This window comes from Salvelinus alpinus, chromosome 37 (genome assembly GCF_045679555.1).
Source record: "Salvelinus alpinus chromosome 37, SLU_Salpinus.1, whole genome shotgun sequence".
In the NCBI taxonomy this organism is placed as follows: Eukaryota; Metazoa; Chordata; class Actinopteri; order Salmoniformes; family Salmonidae; genus Salvelinus; species Salvelinus alpinus.
In genome coordinates this window covers 5,815,238-5,838,578 of record NC_092122.1, presented here as the reverse complement: position 1 = coordinate 5,838,578, position 23,341 = coordinate 5,815,238, and the positions used below count along the sequence as shown (strand labels likewise).

Sequence of the window (23,341 nt, the reverse complement as noted above, 5' to 3'; positions counted from 1 at the left end):
TCATTAAATAGTACCCACAAAAACCCAGTCTCAATTCTACACATTTTGCCATTGCTTATGACACGTTCATATGCTATCTGGTGGGTTATAACACAACACAATGTGGATTGAGTCAAGGGGTAGGAATGCTTTCTGAAGGCACTGTAGGTTAGAGATAAGGGATATCAAGATATAACTTATATTATACTGTCGTGGAATTGTGTTTCTGTACAGGCATAGAATAGACGTTCTGCTGTGTGTGTTGGGGTCCTAGACTGTATCGGTTGAAGCGTTGGTTATGATTGGTTTGATTTCTCATGGGCCACATTTACTGAATATACAGTATCCTATTTGTTACTGTAACTGTTGATGACTTTAGGTAAAAGCCTCCTAGATAAGTGTGTTGGGGTCCTACACATAACTGTATATGGTTTGAGTAACATTTTATCATAAGGCACATACAGTATACTGACTATAAAGTAGCTTATGTGTTAACCGTAAGTCACACCTGTACTACATACTGTTAGATAGCTACTGTGCCTTGCAAAATTATTCGTCCCCTTGGCGTTTTTCCTACGTTGTTGCATTACAAGCTGTAATTTAAATTCGATTTTTATTTAGATTTCATGTAATGGACATACACAAAATAGTCCAAATTGTTTTTTTACGGAAGAGTGTTGCGTGCGTATGTATTCACCCCCTTTGCTATGAAGCCCCTAAATAAGATCTGTTGCAACCAATTACCTTCAGAAGTCACATAATTAGTTAGATTGCACACAGGTGGACTTTATTTAAGTGTCACATGATCTCAGTATATATACACCTGTTCTGAAAGGCCCCAGAGTCTGCAACACCAGTAAGCAAGGGGCACCACCAAGCAAGCGACACCATGAAGATCAAGGAGCTCTCCAAACAGGTCAGGGACATCCCACGGAGCACCATAACCCTGAAGGAGCTGGAAAGCTCCACAGCGGAGATTTGAGTATCTGTCCATAGGACCACTTTAAGCCGAACACTCCACAGAGCTGGGCTTTACGGAAGAGTGGCCAGAAAATCTCCCCAAACATATGGAAGAAGGTACTCTGGTTAGATGAGACTAAATTGAGCTTTTTGGCCATCAAGGAAAACACTATGGTGCAAATCCAACACCTCTCATCACCCTGAGAACACCATCCCCACAGTGAAGCATGGTGGTGGCAGCATCATGCTGTGGAGATGTTTTTCATCGGCAGGGACTGGGAAACTGGTCAGAATTGAAGGAATGATGGATGGTGCTAAATACAGGGAAATTCTTGCAGGAAACCTGTTTCAGTCTTCCAGAGATTTGAGACTGGGACAGAGGTTCACCTTCCAGCCGACTGCTAAAGCAGAACTTGAGTGGTTTAAGGGGAAACATTTAAATGTCTTGGAATGGCTTAGTCAAAGCCCACACCTCAACCCAATTGAGAATCTGTGGTATGACTTAAAGATTGCTGTACACCAGCGGAACCCATCCAACTTGAAGGAGCTGGAGCAGTTTTGCCTTGAAGAATGGGAAAAATCCCAGTGGCTAGATGTGCCAAGCTTATAGAGACATATCCCAAGAGACTTGCAGCTGTAATTGCTGCAAAAGGTGGCTCTACAAAGTATTGACTTTGGGGGGGGTGAATAGTTATGCACGCTCAAGTTTTCAGATTTTTTGTCTTATTTCTTGTTTGTTTCACAATAAAAAGACATTTTGCATCTTCAAAGGGGTAGGCATGTTGTGTAAATCAAATGATACAAACTCCCCCAAAATCCATTTTAATTCCAGGTTGTAAGGCAACAAAATAGGAAAAATGTCAAAGGGGGATGAATACTTTCGCAAGCCACTGTATATTTATACAGTGTCTGTTTATGTCTGTGTATTCCCAGGCGGTGTTCCTGAGGACGTTCCCTGCGGTGTACGGGGAGCTGCTGAAGATCTTCACTGTGAGGGAGGTGGCAGGCTTCGTCAGGGAGACGCTGGGCAGCCTGCCCGCCACCGCTCACGCTGAGTGCCCCCTGGAAGCCGTCAAGCTACATTGTATCGCCAGGACCGTGGAGAGCCAGCTGTACACCAACACAGGTAGGAACGCACGCACACGCACACACACACACACAATATTTAATAACTTACACAACACTCACAAGCAAACATTTGGGGCTTATGTACGCACACACACAAACACACATATCGCGCACACATGATTATGCACAATTGCTAGTAATTACATACCTACACAGGCGCACTTGCCAGTTAATTGTAGTTAATGATAATTATATACTCGCACAAATATCCGTGGTAACATTGTATTAGCTGCATGCTCAGAGGCAAGGCTAGGGGTTAAAAACCCAAGAGAGGGATAAAAAATTTAAAACAGGTGTTTGAGCAGAACATACATGCTAGTAATTTTGTGTCTGTGAGTGTGTGTGTGTGTGTATTTTCATGTTCAAGTGTGTGTACTTGTGTGCATTCCAGAGTCGAGGTGCATCCTGCTCCCGGTGGTGTTGCGTCTGTTGCAGGCCCACATGCAGGAGCAGAGAGACCTGGTGATGTGTGCCCGTATCCTCACCAGCATGCTCTCTCTCATCAGGAAGTACGACTCTGTCGCCACCGTGAGTACAGCTACAGCAGAGCACCACGGGTAGTGTAGTCTTTTAGACTGACCTCACGTTTAGTCATGGGCGGACGACAAATTGTGCACGATTTGAGATCGAGGTTACTTAACTCACTGTTAATAGCTCAAAAGGCATTGCTGAAAAATGTTATTGTTCCCTTGGATATTTGATGACAACAATGTGTATTGTGATCTGAACACCGCTTTGTTTGTTTGCGTGGCGTTTTATAACAAACTAGCAAAACCTGCCAGACTGACATTAGAGTCCAATAAATCTGGTTCATTGATCAAGTAAGGAAGTAAACAGATAGCTAGGTACCAGAAAAAAATAAACAATCCAATTGGAATCAATCAATGAAACATGAAAGTGTGAATGTGGCAGTTTGTCCCTGTGAGCGTGTTAAGTCTCGTCCTGACCTTGACATGGTGCTGGCCTGTTTGGCTGAGAAGCAGCTAGTCACACACACACACACACACACACACACACACACACACACACACACACACACACACACACACACACACACACACACACTCTCTCTGAGAGACCGGGCTGTGAACATGGCTAAGATGAAGTGACAGCAGGAGCAGCCAGTCTGACACACACACACACACACACCCACACTAATGTGTGTCCAATTTGTTTAAGTATTGGCTAGTGGTCTATCTTTTTGTGTCCCGTATGTTTTCATACTGTCTGTATGGGTAATGTGTTTGTGTACACATGCAAACTTCAGGCATGATTATGTACCATATGTACCTGTGTGAAACTTAATATGAACTTGTGTGTGTCCCTAGGAGCCGGTGGTTTCTGAGGAGGTGGATCTGATAGTGGACAGTCTGCTGGTTGTCCTGATGAGGACCATCCTTGAGATCACTAACAGACCACAACCAGCCGGGACCAATATGAGACTGCAGTTCCAGGACATCACGGTCAGTGTGTGTGTGTTCTGTGTGTGTGTGTCTAACTGCTAGTCATTCTAAATATAGCATGAGGTTTTAAGGTCACTGATTGAAACTGCATTTGTGGTCAAAAAGAGCTGTACTTCTGTCCTGCTCTTAACCACAGCCGAGTTCATAGAGAACCATTCTCTTCCATTTCCATTTCACATTTTGCCAAATGTCAAACCACCTAAAAAAGTAGAAAATAACCACTTTATTTCTCTCCCAGCCTGTACTGACTGTAGTATTTACAGGTCTTACATCGAGATACATGGTCTTCCATCTCTCTCATTGTTAGATATAGTATATGTGGCCAATGTCCCAGATGTTAAAAGCTGTTTCTCTCTGTCTCTCTCTGTCTCTCTCTGTCTCTCTCTGTCTCTCTCTGTCTCGCTGTCTCTCTCTGTCTCGCTGTCTCTCTCTGTCTCGCTGTCTCTCTCAATTTCTGTCTCTCTCTCTCTCTCCATTTCGCTCTGTCTCTGCCTCTGTCTCTCTCTCTCTCTGTCTCTCTCAATTTCTGTCTCTCTCTGTCTCTGTCTCTCTGTCTCTGTCTCTGGCTCTGTCTCCGTCTACATTTCTCTCTCTGTCTCCGTGTCTCTCTCTCTCTCTCTCTCTGTCTACAGGGGGAGTTTGTGGCGTGCCTGCTGGCTCTCCTCAGACAGATGAGTGATAAACATTACCAGCAGCTTCTGCAGGCCTTCACCAGCAAAGATGACCTGAGGGTAAGCCTACACACTCACACACACCACTCAGCAGAATCTGACTGATGACTCCGGAGGAGTGTGTGTGTGCGTAATGAGGAACAGTCATGCCAGGGGTTGAGGAAGAGGTTCGATGGAGAGAGAGGGGTCACTAAGTTCACAGTAATAGGAAGGAATACATTGAACACTATGGATATCATGAATGCACTCCCACTCTGATTACATTACTTTCGATTCACAGTTTGGTGATGTGCTGAATGGCAATTGCTGTTAAACAAAGTAAACATAGTGTGCTCTTTTTTTCTGTTTCTCAGGACTTCCTCTTGCAGATTTTCACCGTTTTCCGCATTCTGATTCGGCCGGAGATGTTCCCGAAAGATTGGACTGTCATGCGGTTGGTCACCAACAAGTAAGACCCCTTTTCCCACATATCGGATTCAAAATGGTGTCCCTCCATAGTTACTCATTATTAGCTGACACCTGCTTTTAGTTTGGTTTATCGACATAATCTTGTTGTCCACCCCCCCCCCCCCCCCCGTCTCAGTGTCATCATAACAACAGTCCTGTATCTCTCTGATGCTCTGAGGAAGAACTTCCTCAATGACAAGTTTGACTACAAGGTAAGAGTTCTAACTTCCACTTTGTCTTTTTTTGTTAAAAACATAAAACAACGTGAAAAAAGCATGTTATTGACATGCTGCAATGTGGTTTAATGCGTCCTCCCTAGGTGTGGGACTCGTACTTCTATCTGTCCGTCATCTTCATCAACCAGCCCTGTCTTCAACTAGAGTCCTTCTCTCCCTCCAAGAGGAAGAGGGTACTGGAGAAGTAAGTCTCGTCTCTGCGTGCGCGCCACAAACGTTCTACGTGCACACTCACTAACTTTCTCCACTTTTCACACGCTGGCTTCGGCGCTGTTGTGACCTGGCGCTGTGTGTCACCTCGTTGTACAGGTACGGGGACATGAGGGTGATGATGGGTTGTGAGATCTACAGCATGTGGCAGAACTTGGGTACGATGCAGCCACATTCTCGTTCTCCTTCTGTGTCACTTCGTTGGATTCTTGCTCGTCTCTCAGAGGAACGGAGTTGATCTCCCTCTCTCGCCCTCTCCTGCTCTCTCCATCGCTCCCTCTCCTGCTCTCTCCCCTCTCTCTCTCCAGGTGAGCACAAGTTGAACTTCATCCCGGCGATGATAGGTCCGTTCCTGGAGGTGACCCTGGTTCCCCAGCCTGACCTGAGGAACGTCATGATCCCCATCTTCCACGACATGATGGACTGGGAGCAGAGGAGGAGCGGAAACTTCAAACAGGTAATGGACAGAGCCGTCCGTATTTATGCCGTTCATATAGCTCTGGTACTGGACTGGCCGGGACCAGCCCTAGCACGTCCTGGCGGCACTTTATGGATATTGCAGTCCCACCAGACCGTTACCCACTGTACCCGGCGGTGGCATCCGTGTATTGCTCTCGATTGATTACGCAATCAATCTGTTCTCTCGTCAGGTGGAGGCCAAGCTGATCGACAAACTGGACGGTCTGATGTCGGAAGGCAAAGGGGACGAGACGTACAGAGAGCTCTTCAACAGCATGTGAGTCAGGGGGAAGGCGCATGCGGTCACGCCGTACTGTAAACGTCAGTACCCGGATCAGTTTGTCTGTGTGTAAGAGGACTCGTGACGGGATGGAGGGAAGTATGTGGGGTGGGGAAAAGGGAAGTGTTTTGGAGTTCTCCAGACAAGCACCTCCTCTCATATCCATAGTCCTTCACGCCTCCTCTCTGAGATCTCCTTGTCCGTGTGCTCAGGTTGGTCCCGTCACCTTGCATGCTTTGTGCTGTAGTGCTTGTGTGTGTGTGAGTGTTGGTCTGTGCGGTGTTCGTGCAAGTCTCTCTCTAACGCACTGCAAGCCCATACGTCATAGTCCCACTTCTTGTCAGACATCAACTGGGCCGTTTATGAATGTTCCACCAGCTTTCATTGAGACGTATACGCTTTATGAGCTTTATATGGGCGTTATAAGTCCGTTCATGTAGCCACTTTATAAACACGCTTCTGCATCAGGTTAGAACTCAGCATAAGGCACGTTAGTTTACAGTACGTACAGTCCAACATCCATATATGTCACTGCCTTTGTCCACCGTCACGTGAGGAACACTGTAACGCATAGTGCCACCACAATGCTCTCCCTTCTCCACCACATTGCTCTTTTACATGTGTGGTCTGGACACAGCTTATTTCCATGTATTGGTGACGTGTCCCCTAACATGGGATGCAGACACTTTATAGCTGTACGTAGTCTTTTTTTGTTTCACTCCGTTTCCTTATCTACCTGACTGACATCACTAACCCTGAACTAACTTGTGTGAGTGTGTGCTGATATTATTAATCTATTAATTTGTTTTGCCATTGCTTTCCCGGAGTAGAATCCCTCTGTTTGGTCCGTACCCTAGGTAAGCCACTCCAATACTCTACACACCGTGTGTTGTCCTTCTGTTAGGGATGTCCTTTACTGCTGGGAGACGGGACAACATGATTGACAGCAAGGTTGAAGAGTTTATTTCTCTCCTCTCTTTCTGTCTTTTTCTCTGCTTTCTCTCTTTCTTTGTTTCTCTCTCTCCTCTCGTTCTCGCTCTCTGCTCTCTTCTATGTCCATTTCTCTCTCTCTCTCATCTCTTCTCTCTCTCGCGCTCCCTTTCTCTCTCTCTCTCGCCATTCCAGTCTGTTGAAGAAGATTGAGAGGGAGACGTGGAGGGAGAGTGGCATCTCTCTCATCGCCACCGTCACGCGTCTGATGGAGAGACTGCTGGACTACAGGGACTGCATGAAGCTGGGGGAGGTGGATGGGAAGAAGATTGGCTGCACCGTCAGTCTGCTGGTCAGTGACAGTCTCTCTCCGCCTGTGGCCCTTGAACAGATTCAGTCACTGCTCTCCTGTCACCATAGAAACCCCATTTTATTTGTTGCTAGCCTTTTGTCCTTTTCAACTATTGTGTTAAGAGAGCAGGACCAAAGCTGTGTTTCTGTTCCTTTCCCACTGATGATGAAGTTGCTATGATGATCGTGCTTTTTAGATCAGGGCTCAACTAGTTCACAGCCCCCCCCCCCCCACATACAATACAATATGTTCTGTGTTGTCTTGTTACCATGCCAACCTGGGGGATTTATGTTGTGCGTGGTGTCTTTCAGTCCTGCAGGTTTATCTTATATAACGGACCGAAGCACTCGAGCCTGAAAGGCACCCGTTTATGTGGGCAGATAGCACTGAGTTCGTTACTGCTCAGCGGCTGATAAACATCAGTGCCCTTTGCTCCCTCCTCAATCTCTCGCTGTCTCCCCCTCGTTGCCTGTCTCTAGAATTTCTACAAAACTGAGTTGAACAAGGAGGAGATGTACATCCGCTACATCCACAAGCTGCACGAACTGCACCTGAAAGCACAGAATTACACAGGTACACTGTAAAACATGACCAGGAAATGAAGCCGTGTGTGTGTGTGTGTGAACTTAGTGTTTTTTAAGTGTGTGGCTGTTCCGGGGTTCAAGGGTTTGGCATAACCATGACTGTGTGGTGCTGTTTGTGTTGTGCAGAGGCCTCCTACACTCTCCTGTTGTATGACGAGCTGTTGGAGTGGTCCGAAAGGCCCCTCAGAGAGTTCCTCAACTACCCCATGCAGAGCGAGTGGCAGAGGAAGGAGTACCTCCACCTCACCATCGTACAGAACTTTGACAGGGGGAAGGTGGGATCTCTCTCTCTCCGGCCCTTTCTTTCACTCTCTTTGTCATCCTTTATTTACATTTACATTACATTTAAGTCATTTAGCAGACGCTCTTATCCATTATCTCTTGTTCGTTCTTTCTGTCTCTCGTTCTCGCTTTCGTTCTCTCTCTCTTGTTCTCTCGTCCTCCCTACTCTCTCTCTATATTAACAATTACCCTGGGACAGTGTCATAAGAAAAAGCCAATATCATTTGAATGCTCTGCTCAGCATCTCCCAACACATTATTAGTCTGCTGAATCATTCAACATGTCCTCCCCCATTTATTCTTTGCCCAATTTCCCTGTGAATTCACGACCAAAGCCATCTGCTAGCTGCCACTGCCTTGGGATTAACACGCAGCAGGAAAGGAAAGCTTTCATTTCATTAGCATGTTGGCTGGTTGCTGCACCTACATTGTGACGGCAGGTCTGCCTTGGCAGTTGGCACGGTTATTGTTAGTACACTACCGCCACCCACTGGTCAACACTCATACCGCAGCCAGTGTCCTCTGCAGGCCATTTTTACATGTTTTGTCAGCGTCTCAATATTCTAAAGAGGCTTCCTTTCCTTTAACCCTTATCCTGCTAATGTGAAAGAGGTGAAAACACATTCCTAATTGAGATGTGACCATTGTTAATGTGATGATGTGTTTGGTTCCTCAGTGTTGGGAAAACGGGATCATTCTGTGCAGAGAGCTAGCGGACCAGTACGAGTCTTACTACGACTACAGGAACCTCAGCAAGATGAGGGTGAGTTACTTTACACCTTCTCAGTATGTCCTCACACTGACTTATCCCTGACCAGTTCTCAGTTTAGTTTATTAGTAGAACATGACATAACCTAATAGTGTTTTGTAACCCGACGTTTCCTGTTGACAGATGATGGAGGCATCGCTGTATGATAAGATCATGGACCAGCAGAGACTGGAGCCAGAGTTCTTCAGGGTCGGCTTCTATGGCAAGAAGTTCCCCTTCTTCCTAAGGGTACCTCTCTTTTCTACCACGGGTTGTTTTGTTAAAGAAAGGACATTTAAGAGGCCGTAGAACTACTCATACAGGGGTTTGCCCTCCAATTTCCATCTGCACTCCTAAGCAAGTTGCTGATGAAGTATGTTGTCAATCTGTTAGTTTCCTCAAAAGGACTTTGAACTCTGCGTTCATAACCAACGTAACGCAAAAGCAACGTCATATAAATTGTTAGCATGTGTTTATCATATTTACAAAGAAATCACAAATCCTATTTTGAAGTTACAGAATTAGGTCTGACCTCTAGATACTGTAACTGTTGCAGATACTCTAACTGTCCACTAGATGTCATGCTAACCCCTGTGCTGTCTCTGTTCTGCCTCTGATGCTCTCTGCCTCGTCTGCAGAATAAGGAGTTTGTGTGCCGTGGCCATGACTACGAGAGGCTGGAGGCCTTTCAGCAGCGCATGCTGAATGAGTTCCCCCACGCCATCGCCATGCAGCACGTCAACCAGCCTGACCAGACCATCTACCAGGCCGAGGCCCAGTGTATCCTTTATTGAGCTGTTGACATAGACTACGTGCATTATGCGCACACACACACACACACACACACACACACACACACACACACACACACACACACACACACACACACACACACTAGTTTGTTTTACCATCCTTGTGAGGACCAAACAATTGATTCCCATTCAAAATCCTATTTTCCCTAACCTTAAACCTAACCCTTTTACACTCGTGGGAATTGGCCTATATGGATAGGACTATATTGAAACGTTTCTTATGGAAAGAATATGGAAAACGTGTATAACCATGGTAGGAATGAAACAGGAACAGTTTAGAGGATTGTGGGAAAATGATTAGACTAAAGGTGAGGACACAACAGTTCACCTGACAAGACTGAATCCAACCATTACACTGTAGATTTTACGTGCATTTCACATTTACTGTACATTTTGCCGCATTTGTTACAAAATCATTCATTCAGTAACATAACATTCAGTAACATGATAAGAATGTTCTTGGAAAATGTGAGGTAGGTGCAGACAAACGAACGACAAGGGTTTGAGGGAGAGGTCAAACTGGTGTCTCCAAGTGGTCACACACCTCTCCAGTGGGCACAGTCCCTAAGTCATGTCAACGCACATTTATGACTCAAAGAAGAGTCTTCAACTATAAGCTGTGCCGTTTAGGAACCAGAGCAAGCACACTTGTAGTTGTTTTGATTGGAACACAGCCCTGCATCCCCACCATCCATCCCCGGGCATCATTTGAAAGCTTGTTCTATTGCCAACATGATTAGCTTTCACAAGGCAATTTAGAGAAGCAGACAGTCATTTTGGTGGAGTCATCAGTGCCTTCAGATGCAAGGTCCGCGGCAAATTTTCTTCATAATAAAACAAAGGCTCATTCTGTTCGGAATAACACCATGTCATATTTGAACTGTACATCAAACATAGTGATCATAAACGTTGACACTGTCATACTTCACGAGTGTATTATGTGGACTCACGGGTGTTTGGGCTGGCTTGTATGACATTAAAGCGGTATTTATTCGAATCCTCAACGTGTCATCTTTACAAATACATTGAGTCCTCTTTATTTACAGCACTTCTCTCGCTCAGACAACCAAAACATTAGCAAAAGTTGCCCAATTAGCAGGAGGGATAGGGGCAAACTTCTCGTCGCTCGCGGTGCTCAAGTTCATGAACGGTTGTCAGTCAAAACCCTTACAAGCGCTCTGATGTCAGTGCCCAAATCGGCCATTTTTAACCCGTATACGGGTTATGAGGGTAATGGGTTAACCTGAACCATAAACTTAATGCCTAACCTAACTCTTACGCCTAAAATATCCTAAAATATCCTTTTTCCTTGGGGGGCCGGCAAAATGTCCCCACTTGTCAAAATGTTCCTTGTTTTACTATCCTTCTGAGGATGGTCCCCACAAGGGTAGTAAAACCAAAAACACACACACACAGTAGTGCACTGCGTCCCACATGTCTAGTAGGCCTAAATCATATAAATGACATATTATACTATACTATAATTCCTTATGAATAAGGATATCAGTGCGCGTCATAATAGGAGTGTAACCAGGGAACCCCTTGGACTTTGGCTTTCTTACGCTGCGTACAGCCTTCCGTTACAGCATGTCGTTTATAGAGGAGCAAACCAAAGGTATGACTCCCTCCCTCTTGGTCCTGAGCCAGATCTCTGGCCCGTGCTGTAAATACATACACGAGTGCTTAGCGAAGATCGGGATCGATCCCTTAATAAAAATGCACAAGGTGGCTGTAGGATGCGGCAGCCATCTTAATGATCCTCCGCTAGTGATTGATGGGACAGCTGTTCGGAAGGAGCCGCTCTCTCTCTCTCTGTGTGTGTGTGTGTGCGTGCGAGTCATCTGTTCTGTGTGTGACTTTTCTCAGAGTGCAATTAGAGCAGACAAGGCCCCTCAAATAGTATTAGCATACAGCTTTGTTATCCTCATGTGTTGTTAATCATTGAGGCTCCTGGACCCATGCCCGTCCCTATTTATATCCATGGGCTGATGAGCTCTCCCTGCACTACACTGACACAGGCCAGTCCTGCTGCAAATGGGTATGTATTGTGATATAGTGTGGGGTAGAGATTCAGATAAATGGCTACAGGATGTGATTAGTGGAAAGGATGTATTAACACATGAATTGGATGGATAGACCTGTGGAACCAAGGTGGGGGGGGGGGGGGGGGGGGGGTGCTTGCGTTCATGTGTGTATGTCCAACCCATTGTACGCATCCTTGACGTGCTGGCCCAGACCTACAGATCTACGCGGTGAGCCCCATCCCAGAGAACCAGGACGTGCTGCAGAGAGACGGCGTGCCTGACAACATCAAGAGCTTCTATAAGGTCAACCACATCTGGAGGTTCAGATACGACAGGCCGTTTCACAAGGGCACCAAGGACAAGGAGAACGAGTTCAAGGTGGGGGTGGGGGGGGCACGCACTGTTTGGGCACTCAAAAACACCCCTCTGTGCCTTTTTGTTTCTCTCTTTTTGCCTTTTTGTTTTGCTCATCTCGTCATCTTATCTCACCTTTCTGGACTTGTTAGTGTCTTCCTTTGATGTCTACCACACATCTGTCTCCTTACTCATTTTCCCTCCCTCCCTCCCTCCCTCCCTCCCTCCCAATCTCTCGTCCTCCCTCTCTTGTTTATTGAGTGCTTGTGTGGGTGGCTCATGGTCTTTCTCTCTGTATACTGGTGTGTTCAGGTGCTGTTTATTTCATAGTCCTACTAATTAGACTCCTGAGCTAGGAGAGGCTGAGACTGTGGTTACGGTTCAATCACTTAAAAGACACACCCTCATCCACTTACCCTCGCCTCGTGCCCTTGGGGGAATCCCCGTCGCCGTCTTGGAGGGTGGTCCAAATGATTAGCCGAGCAAGGGAAGTTTGCAACGTAAGCCCCTCAGCCCTCGTCTTCAGTCGGCTTTGCGAGTGTACAGTTATGTTCACTCCGGGGGCTGAAACTCCCCATAATTCAATTTGCGACGATTGTACATCCGCTAAGAAAAGTCAGCCAAAACTTAAAAACAACATCAATGGAGAAGTCAACATACAAGTGTAAGTAAAAACGAATGCAAATAAATTAGACATTTTGCTACTATAGTAAAAGATAAAAAATGTTTTTGGACATTGTAGAAATAAAACATTTCCCTTCTTCAGTTCCAGCTAGGCAGGCTAACGTTATTTAGCTAATTCATTTGCTAGCTATCATACAGTAGGTGTATATTAATAATTATATAGTTAATATAAGTAGACATACACTCATAATTGAATGTAGCGCATATAAAGCACCCACAAGCTACCGGTGGCTGAAAACACGATCATCGTGGGATGAACGAGGGAAGAATATCCGGCCAAGGGCGCTCCATTTAAAAATCATTCCTTCCTCCATCGCACGGTCGCGATACGTCATCAGAAGTGTCCACTTCATTTGAGGGCTGAGGGGATAGGGCGCAGCCATGGAGCTCAGTCTAAATATCGTCTCTCCAGACTCCACCCACCCACGCTCACTCAATCTCCATTCGTTAACCTAATATCGTCAGGTTTATGAATTGGATATCATCGTATCATATCGTACTGAGGTTTAGGTTTCCCAGCTGTCTCTTTTGAGTCTAGTTAGTGCTTGAGAGACACTGTTCAGGCCAGGTAAATTTGACATTTAATATGGGAATATGAAGTAGCATGAATCAATTCTGTGTCGATATGATCTCGTAAAAAGGATGGACAGAAAATGCAATTTGGTTTCCAAACTAATTGTGGGTTCAAGGAAAGGTATTAGAGGAATATATTAGAATCATGTGTTAATTCATTAAATGAAGTGACACTGCATCATTTGTAGATCGGTGTAGACTGTTGCTATGAGAACTCTGTATCCATGAGGATGTGTAGTACTTGGACATTCTATGAACCGGTGCCTACACATCATATATTAACAGGAGAGGAAAGCAGTGATCTGTGCTGCTCAGATGTGTGGGTGAATGTGTTTTCCGAGCAGTATATTGCCAGCATTAACATGAAGTGTGTGTGTGCCTGCCTGAACATGTCCGTGTGTGTGCTAATGTGTGTGTGTGTGTGTTTTCAGAGTTTGTGGGTGGAGAGGACGACACTAACCCTGGTCCAGAGCCTGCCAGGAATCTCCAGATGGTTCGAGGTGGAGAAGAGAGAACTGGTGAGTCTCCTCCAATAACCTCCTCATATAACCCCATTCACAACACACTGCTCGATGCTGACCCTGCTATGTTCTAACTTTGCAGAGAGCCCCACCGAGCTCCCTGAGCGTAGACCTATATCAGCATCTTTGAAAATTGTGCTTTTCTATGTTTTGTAGTAAAAAAAATATATGGGAAGAAAAGTGTTCCCAGTGATTGTGAAATGTCCCTTTAAGAGAAGGGTGAACGTTATTCATAATATTCATGAGATTCATAATTATAATGTTACTCTGTAATTTATGAAGGATCAAGCTGCGTACGGAAGGCTGTGTATTAGAGAGATTGTGTGTGTGTGTGTGTGTGTGTGTGTGTGTGTGTGTGTGAGAGAAAATGCATTGTGTTTATGTGGCCTGCCTTATTTTGTGTTTCTTGTCTCTACTTATACACATTCTGTGTGTGTGTGTTTTGTGTGTTGTATCTCTCCATAGAGCTATGCATATGTCTGTATATATATACTCATACCTTATCACCCTGTTTTCTCCTCCTCTAGGTGGAAGTGAGCCCGTTGGAGAACGCCATCGAGGTGATTGAGAACAAGAACCTGCAGTTGCGGACGCTGATCGCCCAGTGCCAGAGCAGGCAGATGCAGAACATCAACCCCCTCACCATGTGCCTCAACGGGGTCATTGACGCCGCCGTCAACGGGGGGCTCGCACGCTACCAAGAGGTCAGAGGGCAATGATGATGTCACTGGCTTACATTGGTCACTCAATATTGTGTGGAGACATTGTCTGGGCTTGCTAGATCTGCAGTCTGCAGTATGCATTATGTGTTTGTTTAAAGAGAGACACAGACGGAGACAGACAAAAAGACAAGGAAAGATAGACAAAGACAGACAGACGGACGGAGGCAGAGACAGACAAAGACAGACAGACGGAGACAGACAAAAAGACAAGGAAAGACAGACAGACGGACGGAGGCAGAGACAGACAAAGACAGACAGACAGACGGACGGGGAGGCAGAGACGGACGGGGAGGCAGAGACGGACGGGGAGGCAGAGACGGACGGGGAGGCAGAGACGGACGGGGAGGCAGAGACGGACGGGGAGGCAGAGACGGGCAGACGCGGGACAGACAGAGACGGGCAGACGCGGGACAGACAGAGACGGGCAGACGCGGGACAGACAGAGACGGGCAGACGCGGGACAGACGCGGACAGACGCGGACAGACAGACAGACAGACAGACATAGAATAAGGAGTTCCTTCAGACACATTCAAGGGAATATAAATCACACATTACATTGAAATATATACTAATATATACAAAATACATACAGAAGTTAATGTCCTGCATCTCTGTACTGTAAATTAAGTGTTGAATGAACCTGTTATTTTCTTTTCAAATCCATCACGGAGTGCTATAGCGTCCGAGCTATAATCACTCCTTTTCCAGGAGACCTCCGGCGTCAGCCAGCGAACTGTGTGTCCTGTACTGTGGCTCTCGGTTGCTTAGCAACTTCACATTATCACTACAGCTAGCCATATTGAGTTTGCAGCGAGGCTTAAGAGGGCCAAGTTAGCAGGGGTCTGCTCTCCTCATGACCGCCACTACCTCTCACCTCTATTAAAACTGGTGGTGGAGATGATGAGATGATGCTAGAGATGAGGATGTTGTAGGAAATGAGTTTGACCCGGGAGAGAATAGCTAGGCTAGCTACGGCTGTGTTGCGCAACGCCCACCTGTTGCTGCTTGAAGTACATTATCTGCCAGAGCTTTGATCCGATAGGCTCCTTGTATGAAGGATATGATGATATACGATTCTGCAGAATCTATAGACTACATGCCGTGACTGTTTAGACCCAGGAGGTTTCATATATACAGTGGGGAGAACAAGTATTTGATACACTGCCGATTTTGCAGGTTTTCCTACTTACAAAGCATGTAGAGGTCTGTAATTCTTATCACGGGTACACTTCAACTGTGAGAGACGGAATCTAAAACAAAAATCCAGAAAATCACATTGTGTGATTTTTAAGTAATTAATTTGCATTTTATTGCATGACATAAGTATTTGATACATCAGAAAAGCAGAACTTAATATTTGGTACAGAAACCTTTATTTGCAATTACAGAGATCATACGTTTCCTGTAGTTCTTGACCAGGTTTGCACACACTGCAGCAGGGATTTTGGCCCACTCCTCCATACAGACCTTCTCCAGATCCTTCAGGTTTCGGGGCTGTCGCTGGGCAATACGGACTTTCAGCTCCCTCCAAAGATTTTCTATTGGGTTCAGGTCTGGAGACTGGCTAGGCCACTCCAGGACCTTGAGATGCTTCTTACGGAGCCACTCCTTAGTTGCCCTGGCTGTGTGTTTCGGGTCGTTGTCATGCTGGAAGACCCAGCCACGACCTATCTTCAATGCTCTTACTGAGGGAAGGAGGTTGTTGGCCAAGATCTCGCGATGCATGGCCCCATCCATCCTCCCCTCAATACGGTGCAGTCATCCTGTCCCCTTTGCAGAAAAGCATCCCCAAAGAATGATGTTTCCACCTCCAAGCTTCACGGTTAGGATGGTGTTCTTGGGGTTGTACTAATCCTTCTTCTTCCTCCAAACACGGCGAGTGGAGTTTAGACCAAAAAGCTCTATTTTTGTCTCATCAGACCACATGACCTTCTCCAATTCCTCCTCTGGATCATCCAGATGGTCATTGGCAAACTTCAGACGGGCCTGGACATGCGCTGGCTTGAGCAGGGGGACCTTGCGTGCGCTGCAGGATTTTAATCCATGACGGCGTAGTGTGTTATTAATGGTTTTCTTTGAGACTGTGGTCCCAGCTCTCTTCAGGTCATTAACCAGGTCCTGCCGTGTAGTTCTGGGCTGATCCCTCACCTTCCTCATGATCATTGATGCCCCACGAGGTGAGATCTTGCATGGAGCCCCAGACCGAGGGTGATTGACCGTCATCTTGAACTTCTTCCATTTTCTAATAATTGCGCCAACAGTTGTTGCCTTCTCACCAAGCTGCTTACCTATTGTCCTGTAGCCCATCCCAGCCTTGTGCAGGTCTACAATTTTATCCCTGATGTCCTTACACAGCTCTCTGGTCTTGGCCATTGTGGAGAGGTTGGAGTCTGTTTGATTGCGTGGGTGGACAGGTGTCTTTTATACAGGTAACGAGTTCAAACAGGTGCAGTTAATACAGGTAATGAGTGGAGAACAGGAGGGCTTCTTAAAGAAAAACTAACAGGTCTGTGAGAGCCGGAATTCTTACTGGTTGGTAGGTGATCAAATACTTATGTCATGCAATAAAATGCGAATTAATTACTTAAAAATCATACAATGTGATTTTCTGGATTTTTGTTTTAAATTCCGTCTCTCACAGTTGAAGTGTACCTATGATAAAAATTACAGACCTCTACATGCTTTGTAAGTAGGAAAACCTGCAAAATCGGCAGTGTATCAAATACTTGTTCTCCCCACTGTATATTCAATGATATTCAATGCATACATTTTATAAATGTATTACTAATTTAATATGTGTACGATCAAGAGATATAATGATGATCTATGTACTGTCCATGAAGACAATGAGAGCGTCATACATAGGCATTTTGTATGCCTAATGCTCCATGGTATTGACGTATGAAGGTCTCTTGAGGAATATTGCACACAATACAGTATAAATCAGTTCCTTTATTAGGATAACGCAATTGACTTTTATGCCAATTTGTTCAGCCATAAATGAAGCAGACATCAGCATTCATATTTCGATTTATTGCTCATGGTTATAGTTCCAGCCCTGAAGGAGAATCCAGCCTGGTTTAATATCTATTTATTGCCGCCGTTTCGTCTTTTAATTGAGGTTTTATAATGATTCACAATGTCACTTGACACTTGGAGTTTCTCCTCCAATCTCAAGTCCAACCAGCACGAGAGTATAAGTATAATTTGATGCAAATATTGATTATTTTTCCACCTTTGGCTATGTGTTTCAGACCGTATTATTCATACAGCCGCGCTACGGTTCACTGAGACGGAATAAGTCCCTTTTCCCCTTTGAATGTATATTTCTATGGCTTTGGACTGTCTTTCACGCCAGTTCTTTCGGTCAAATCGACCCTGGCGTTCACAGCGTCACAGCAGGGGTCGTGAAGCTGTGTTTTGTGTCGGGGATAACAATCGGGAGATGAGCGTGCTACTGTAGCCTAGCTAGCGCTGTTATATTGTTGTCAAGCGTCATGGTAGAGGTTGCCTCTCACACTCAGATGGTAGACACAGATAGGACCATGCCTGTTTGGGAGTGGGCTTTGAAGTAAGCAGTGAGCTCCTCTCCCTTTTGAGTCCCCCACTCCCGCTCTCCCATATCTCTCTCTGTCTCTTTGGAGATAGTCCGCCACAAAGACCTTGTAAGGGAGAGAGAACCCTGCTTTCTCCTTTGTGGCGACTCTTCCCCCTTTGCTCTCTCTCCACTGAAGATTTTTGAGTTTATGTTGTTCATTTTCTGATGTGTTTTTATTAAAATTTTATTGTGACGCAGATTAAAAAGCCTTGGCTCTAATCTGCACTCATCTCAAGAGTTGCGATACCAACATCAGGGAATATGCACTTAACCTCACTAGGGTATGTGGAACGGTAGCGTCCCACCTCGTCAACAGCCAGTGAAACTGCAGTGCGCCAAATTCAAAACAACAGAAATCCCATAATTTAAATTCCTCAAACATGCAAGTATTTTACACCATTTTAAAGATACACTTGTTGTAAGTCTAGCCAAAGTGTCCGATTTCAAAAAGGTTTTACGACGAAAGCACACCAAATGATTATGTTATGTTAGAGCCAAGTCACAGAAAAAGACAGCCAAAGAGAGGTGTAACAAAAAGCAGAAATAGAGATAAAATGAATCACTAACCTTTGAAGATCTTCATCAGATGACACTCAGAGGACTTTAGGACTTCATGTTACACAATACATGTATGTTTTGTTCGGTAAAGTTCATATTTATATCAAAAAATCTGAGTTTAGGCGGGACGCTACTGTCTCACTTGGTTTAAAAGCCTGAGAAAATGCAGAGCGCCAAATTCAAATTAATTACTATAAAAATTACTATAAAAATCAAACTTTCATTAAGTCACACATGAAAGATACCAAATTAAAGCTACACTGGTTGTGAATCCAGCCAACATGTCAGAATTCAAATAGGCTTTTCAGCGAAAGCAAACGATGCTATTATCTGAGGATAGCACCATTGTAAACAAAGAGAGATAAGCATATTTCAACCCTGCAGGCGCGACACGAAACGCAGAAATAAAAATATAATTCATGCCTTACCTTTGACGAGCTTCTGTTGTTGGCACTCCAATATGTCCCATAAACATCACAAATGGTCCTTTTGTTCGATTAATTCCGTCGATATATATCCAGAATGTCCATTTATTTGGCGCGTTTGATCCAGAAAAACACCGGTTCCAAATTGTGAAACGTGACTACAAAATATCTCAAAGGTTACCTGTAAACTTTGCCAAAAAATTTCACACTACTTTTGTAATACAACTTTAGGTATTTTTTAACGTAAATAATCGATAAAATTGAAGACGGGATGATCTGTGTTCAATACAGGATTAAAACCAACTGTAGCTAGCTTTCTGGTCACTTCTATCTAACAGGACACTTCAAGTGACTCTCCTTCAAGATGGCCGTACTTCTTCATTACACAAAGGAATAACCTCAACCAATTTCTAAAGACTGTTGACATCCAGTGGAAGCGGTAGGAACTGAAAGTCCCTTAGAAATCTGGTTTCCCAATGAAAACTCATTGAAAAGAGAGTGACCTCAAAAAAACAAATCTGAATGGTGTGTCCTCGGGGTTTCGCCTGCTAAATAAGTTCTGTTATACTCACAGATATGATTCAAACAGTTTTTGAAACTTCAGAGTGTTTTCTATCGAAATCTACTAATAATATGCATATCTTATCTTCTGGGGATGAGTAGCTGGCAGTTTAATTTGGGCATGCTTTTCATCCAAAATTCCGAATGCTGCCCCCTACCCAAGAGAAGTTAATGTATGATCAAAATTATGCAAAACATGTTTACATTATGAATATTATTTCTTCCTTTTTGTCTTTTGCCAACAAAAAGACACAGTCGGACAGACAGTCGGACAGACAGTCGGACAGACAGTCCGACCGTCCATCCATCCGACCGCCCTGGGGGAAACATGGTGACACAATGAAGTAAATTGATGAAATCAAACAAATTCAAAACATACAATGAATTGTGTTCGTGCAGGCATTCTTTGTGAAAGACTACATCGTGAATCACCCGGAGGACGGGGAGAAGATCGGACGACTAAGGGAACTCATGTTCGAGCAGGTCAGTTTCCAATGTTGGAAAACACTAGCCCTACTTTAATAGGAGAACTGCTAAACCTTTGTGATGATATTTAATCTGGAAGAGATTAACGTTAACAAAGGAAATGCACTGTCTCCGACTCCCCTCTAGGCTCACATCCTGGAGTATGGCCTGGCCGTCCACGAGAAGTTTGTTCCTCAGGACATGAGACCTCTACACAAGAAGCTGGTGGACCAGTTTCATGTGATGAAGTCTAGTCTGGGGATCCAGGTTAGTGAAGGCCACTCAACAGGAGCACAATCTGTCAAATCCTCAAATTGACCTTCATCAAACCTGCGTCAGCACAACCTTAACTCATGCTAGCATAAACAATATGCTAATCACATGTTTACCCCCCCCCCCCCCTCTTCTCCTTCTCCCTCCGTTTGCCCTTCTCTCTAATCCCCACCGCAGGAGTTTCCGGCGTACGTGCGCGCCAGCCCCGTGCACTTCACCAATGGCAGCCCGCGTAGTTCATGCAGGAACTCGGTCCCCAACATCATCAGCCCAGATGGCGCTCGCGTGGTGGCCAGACGCAGGTGAGAAACACTGTCCTCGTCTCTATCTCTCTCTCTCTCTGTTCTTTCCACTCTTCCTTTCGCCTTCTCCCTTTTTTTCTTCTGTCTCTTCCTCTTTTCACTCCCTTCCTCATACTCTTTTCTTTCCTCTCCCTTTCTGTCTGCACATCCTATACTCTCTAGCTCACTCTCTCTCTCCTCTCCTCTCTTTCTCACTCCCTGGTATGGCACCATATGGGCGTAGGTGGGCAGCTCTCTGTGTGTGTGTGTGTGTGTGTGCTGCCAGGCTGGTGGACAGATTGTGTGTGTGCTCAGTGACCCTGCCATTCTCTACCTGTGACATCCTACCTCCATCGAGCGTAAAGAGGCACAAACCTACACTGCCCAGAGGGACACACAAACACACACACGCACCACCAGCCTCAATCTGTCACTGACATTTCTCTCACTGAGTTTTTACTGTTCTCTTAAGTCGACATCTTGCAAATGTAAAACTCACTAGCAGTTACAACATGTGATTTAAGGAGAGATATTGGGCCTTTTTATCAGAACCATATGGTATTATGTCAGATGAAGGCTCAACCAAATTCTGAAAGTAACTGGTCTTATTTTCTCTCTCTCTTTCTCTCAATGTGTGTGTTATGTTTGTGATCAGTCCCCTCACCTACCCGGCTGTCAACCGCTACTCGTCATCATCGCTGTCCTCTCAGGCCTCCAATGAAGTGAGCAACATCACAGGGCAGTCGGAGAGCTCTGACGAAGTCTTCAACATGCAGGTACAATTCCAATTGAATTTACCCTCAACCACCCTTTTTCTGTGAATTCCTTCTTTTTGTTGGTGTTTGCAAAAGCTCACTTGAGAAAGGCACTGATCTAAACTAGATTTGGATAATTTCACTCCCCCACACGATCCTGGCTGTCTATAATTCTTAACTTGTCAGTGATGTTGTTGATGTAGTTGTTTGTCCCTGCAGCCCAGCCCATCTACCTCAAGCCTCAGCTCCAATCATTCTGCCTCTCCCAACGTGACCAGCTCTGCTCCGTCCAGCGCCAGAGGTAAGACTAGCAGAGAGAGAAAGAGAGGGGGAGGGGTTGAAACCAATGAAGAACAAAAATAAAAAGATATCACCTATTGGAAAGACACCACAATAACCCAAAACACAGTTGAATGCTTTTTGGCCTCAAACACTCGGTGGCATGGCGACTGATAGATCAGTGTTTTTCTCAGTTTTCTATGTACAGACTCAATGAACACAGCCTGGCCATAGAGACCTGCCATCACAGGCAGATCAGGCAGAGAGGACAGGCTGTGCACACTCTGCACTCAAAGAGAGGTCGAGACAGAGCTGCATTTCCTTTTACACTGCGAGGACTTTGCAGACATACAGGCAATTTTCTTCCCTAAAACTGAAAACAAATATGACTTTGAAAGAAAAACATTGGGAGAAAATATCCTCTCTAGAAAGAGAGAGAGAGAGTAAGAGAGAGAGGAAAAACATATCATATCTGAAATATTATCAGTACTTGCCCTGGTAACAATCTGTATTCAGACCAAAATACTTCACTGAAACGAAAACGTTGTACTACTCGAGAACATCAAGAAGTCACTAGATAAGGGAAATGTGGTCGGAGCAGTCTTCCACGACATGAAAAAGTCCTTTGACACAGTTAATCACGGTGTTCTGATCTCCAAACTCCACGAGTTTAATTTCTCAGACAAAGCCATAAGCTGGTTTGGTTCCTATCTGGAATACCATGGACAGTGTGTGGTCATCAATAACATCAAATCCACATTTAAAAAATAAAAAAAGGAATTCCGCAGGCTTTGGTACTTGGCCCGATTCTCTTCACATTATGCATCAATGATTTATGTACCAGAGACCAGTGTAAGTGCCGATAGTGTTGTCTATGTGTTTGGTAAAACCTTTACTGCTGTCTCTGAACAACTGACAGAACACCTGGACTCAGTTGGACACTTGGTTTAAAACGGCCTCATTTTGTTTCTCAACAAGGAAGCTGACAGCATCACTCTCTGTCAGCATCAAAGGAGAGACAATTGAACAAGTCAAAGTGGTGGAGTATCTGTCGATCAGCCTGGACCCACTAAAAGATCAGTAGGAGCATCAAAGCAAACCTCCACTGTTTCACATTAATAAGACGTGTCTGCCTCTTGACCGTGTCTTCTTATTCGTACATGCAGGGGTGTTCTCTCACATGTTCTACTGTTTAACATCCTGGTTCCAGGCCAGCCAGCCAGTGCTGAGACCCCTTGAGTCTCTGTTTAACCTTGCACTGAAAATCCTGGACCGAAAGCACAACATTGTCACATCTTGAAAAGTGTTGAACTCTTCATCAAATTTGCAAATGGGAATCTTGTGTGTAAGTGTCTCAATGATTTTGCGCCTAAATCCCTGATCAAGCGCATGCAGAAGCTGCAACGGCTTGGCATGTCCACCAGGGGGGGCCTCCTGTTGAAACCAGGGTCCCTCTAAATATCCCTCTAAAACTTCTATTGGCCAGTCCTCCTTCTCTTACAACGGAGCACATGCAGGGAACACTTCATCAGAAGATCATAAACAGCCGGAACTTTTAGTACATTCAAAAGAAACACCAAAGAACGGGTTGCTGTAGCTCCAACAGTGCAACCATGTATGAGCTGCTGTGTGTTATCAACAGACGCGTTGAGGCCCTCGTTCCGCCTTCAAGTTGTAAATATGGGTAAATACGTAGGACATTTGCTTAGTGCTTCTAATTGTTGTGG

General features: G+C 45.0%; 1 protein-coding gene across 5 annotated transcripts in view; it reads left to right on the top strand.

Annotated features, from left to right (window-relative positions):
- The window catches only part of dock4b (dedicator of cytokinesis 4b), a 146,813-nt gene that overhangs the window by 104,864 nt on the left and 18,608 nt on the right, over positions 1-23,341 (top strand). For 3 of the 5 annotated variants that reach the window (XM_071386968.1, XM_071386970.1, XM_071386967.1), the window contains exons 23-47: positions 1,873-2,065; positions 2,459-2,595; positions 3,396-3,530; positions 4,163-4,261; positions 4,555-4,649; positions 4,785-4,860; positions 4,968-5,068; positions 5,194-5,252; positions 5,403-5,551; positions 5,745-5,830; positions 6,664-6,690; positions 6,959-7,115; positions 7,595-7,688; positions 7,826-7,974; positions 8,657-8,743; positions 8,873-8,977; positions 9,367-9,508; positions 11,776-11,942; positions 13,607-13,693; positions 14,224-14,400; positions 19,961-20,044; positions 20,174-20,293; positions 20,477-20,601; positions 21,236-21,356; positions 21,555-21,636. In XM_071386968.1, coding sequence (XP_071243069.1) covers positions 1,873-2,065; positions 2,459-2,595; positions 3,396-3,530; positions 4,163-4,261; positions 4,555-4,649; positions 4,785-4,860; positions 4,968-5,068; positions 5,194-5,252; positions 5,403-5,551; positions 5,745-5,830; positions 6,664-6,690; positions 6,959-7,115; positions 7,595-7,688; positions 7,826-7,974; positions 8,657-8,743; positions 8,873-8,977; positions 9,367-9,508; positions 11,776-11,942; positions 13,607-13,693; positions 14,224-14,400; positions 19,961-20,044; positions 20,174-20,293; positions 20,477-20,601; positions 21,236-21,356; positions 21,555-21,636 — 2,854 coding nt within the window. The remainder of the gene's footprint in view (positions 1-1,872; positions 2,066-2,458; positions 2,596-3,395; positions 3,531-4,162; positions 4,262-4,554; positions 4,650-4,784; positions 4,861-4,967; positions 5,069-5,193; positions 5,253-5,402; positions 5,552-5,744; positions 5,831-6,663; positions 6,691-6,958; positions 7,116-7,594; positions 7,689-7,825; positions 7,975-8,656; positions 8,744-8,872; positions 8,978-9,366; positions 9,509-11,775; positions 11,943-13,606; positions 13,694-14,223; positions 14,401-19,960; positions 20,045-20,173; positions 20,294-20,476; positions 20,602-21,235; positions 21,357-21,554; positions 21,637-23,341) is intronic. The other 2 variants (XM_071386971.1, XM_071386969.1) reach the window with 1 other exon arrangement.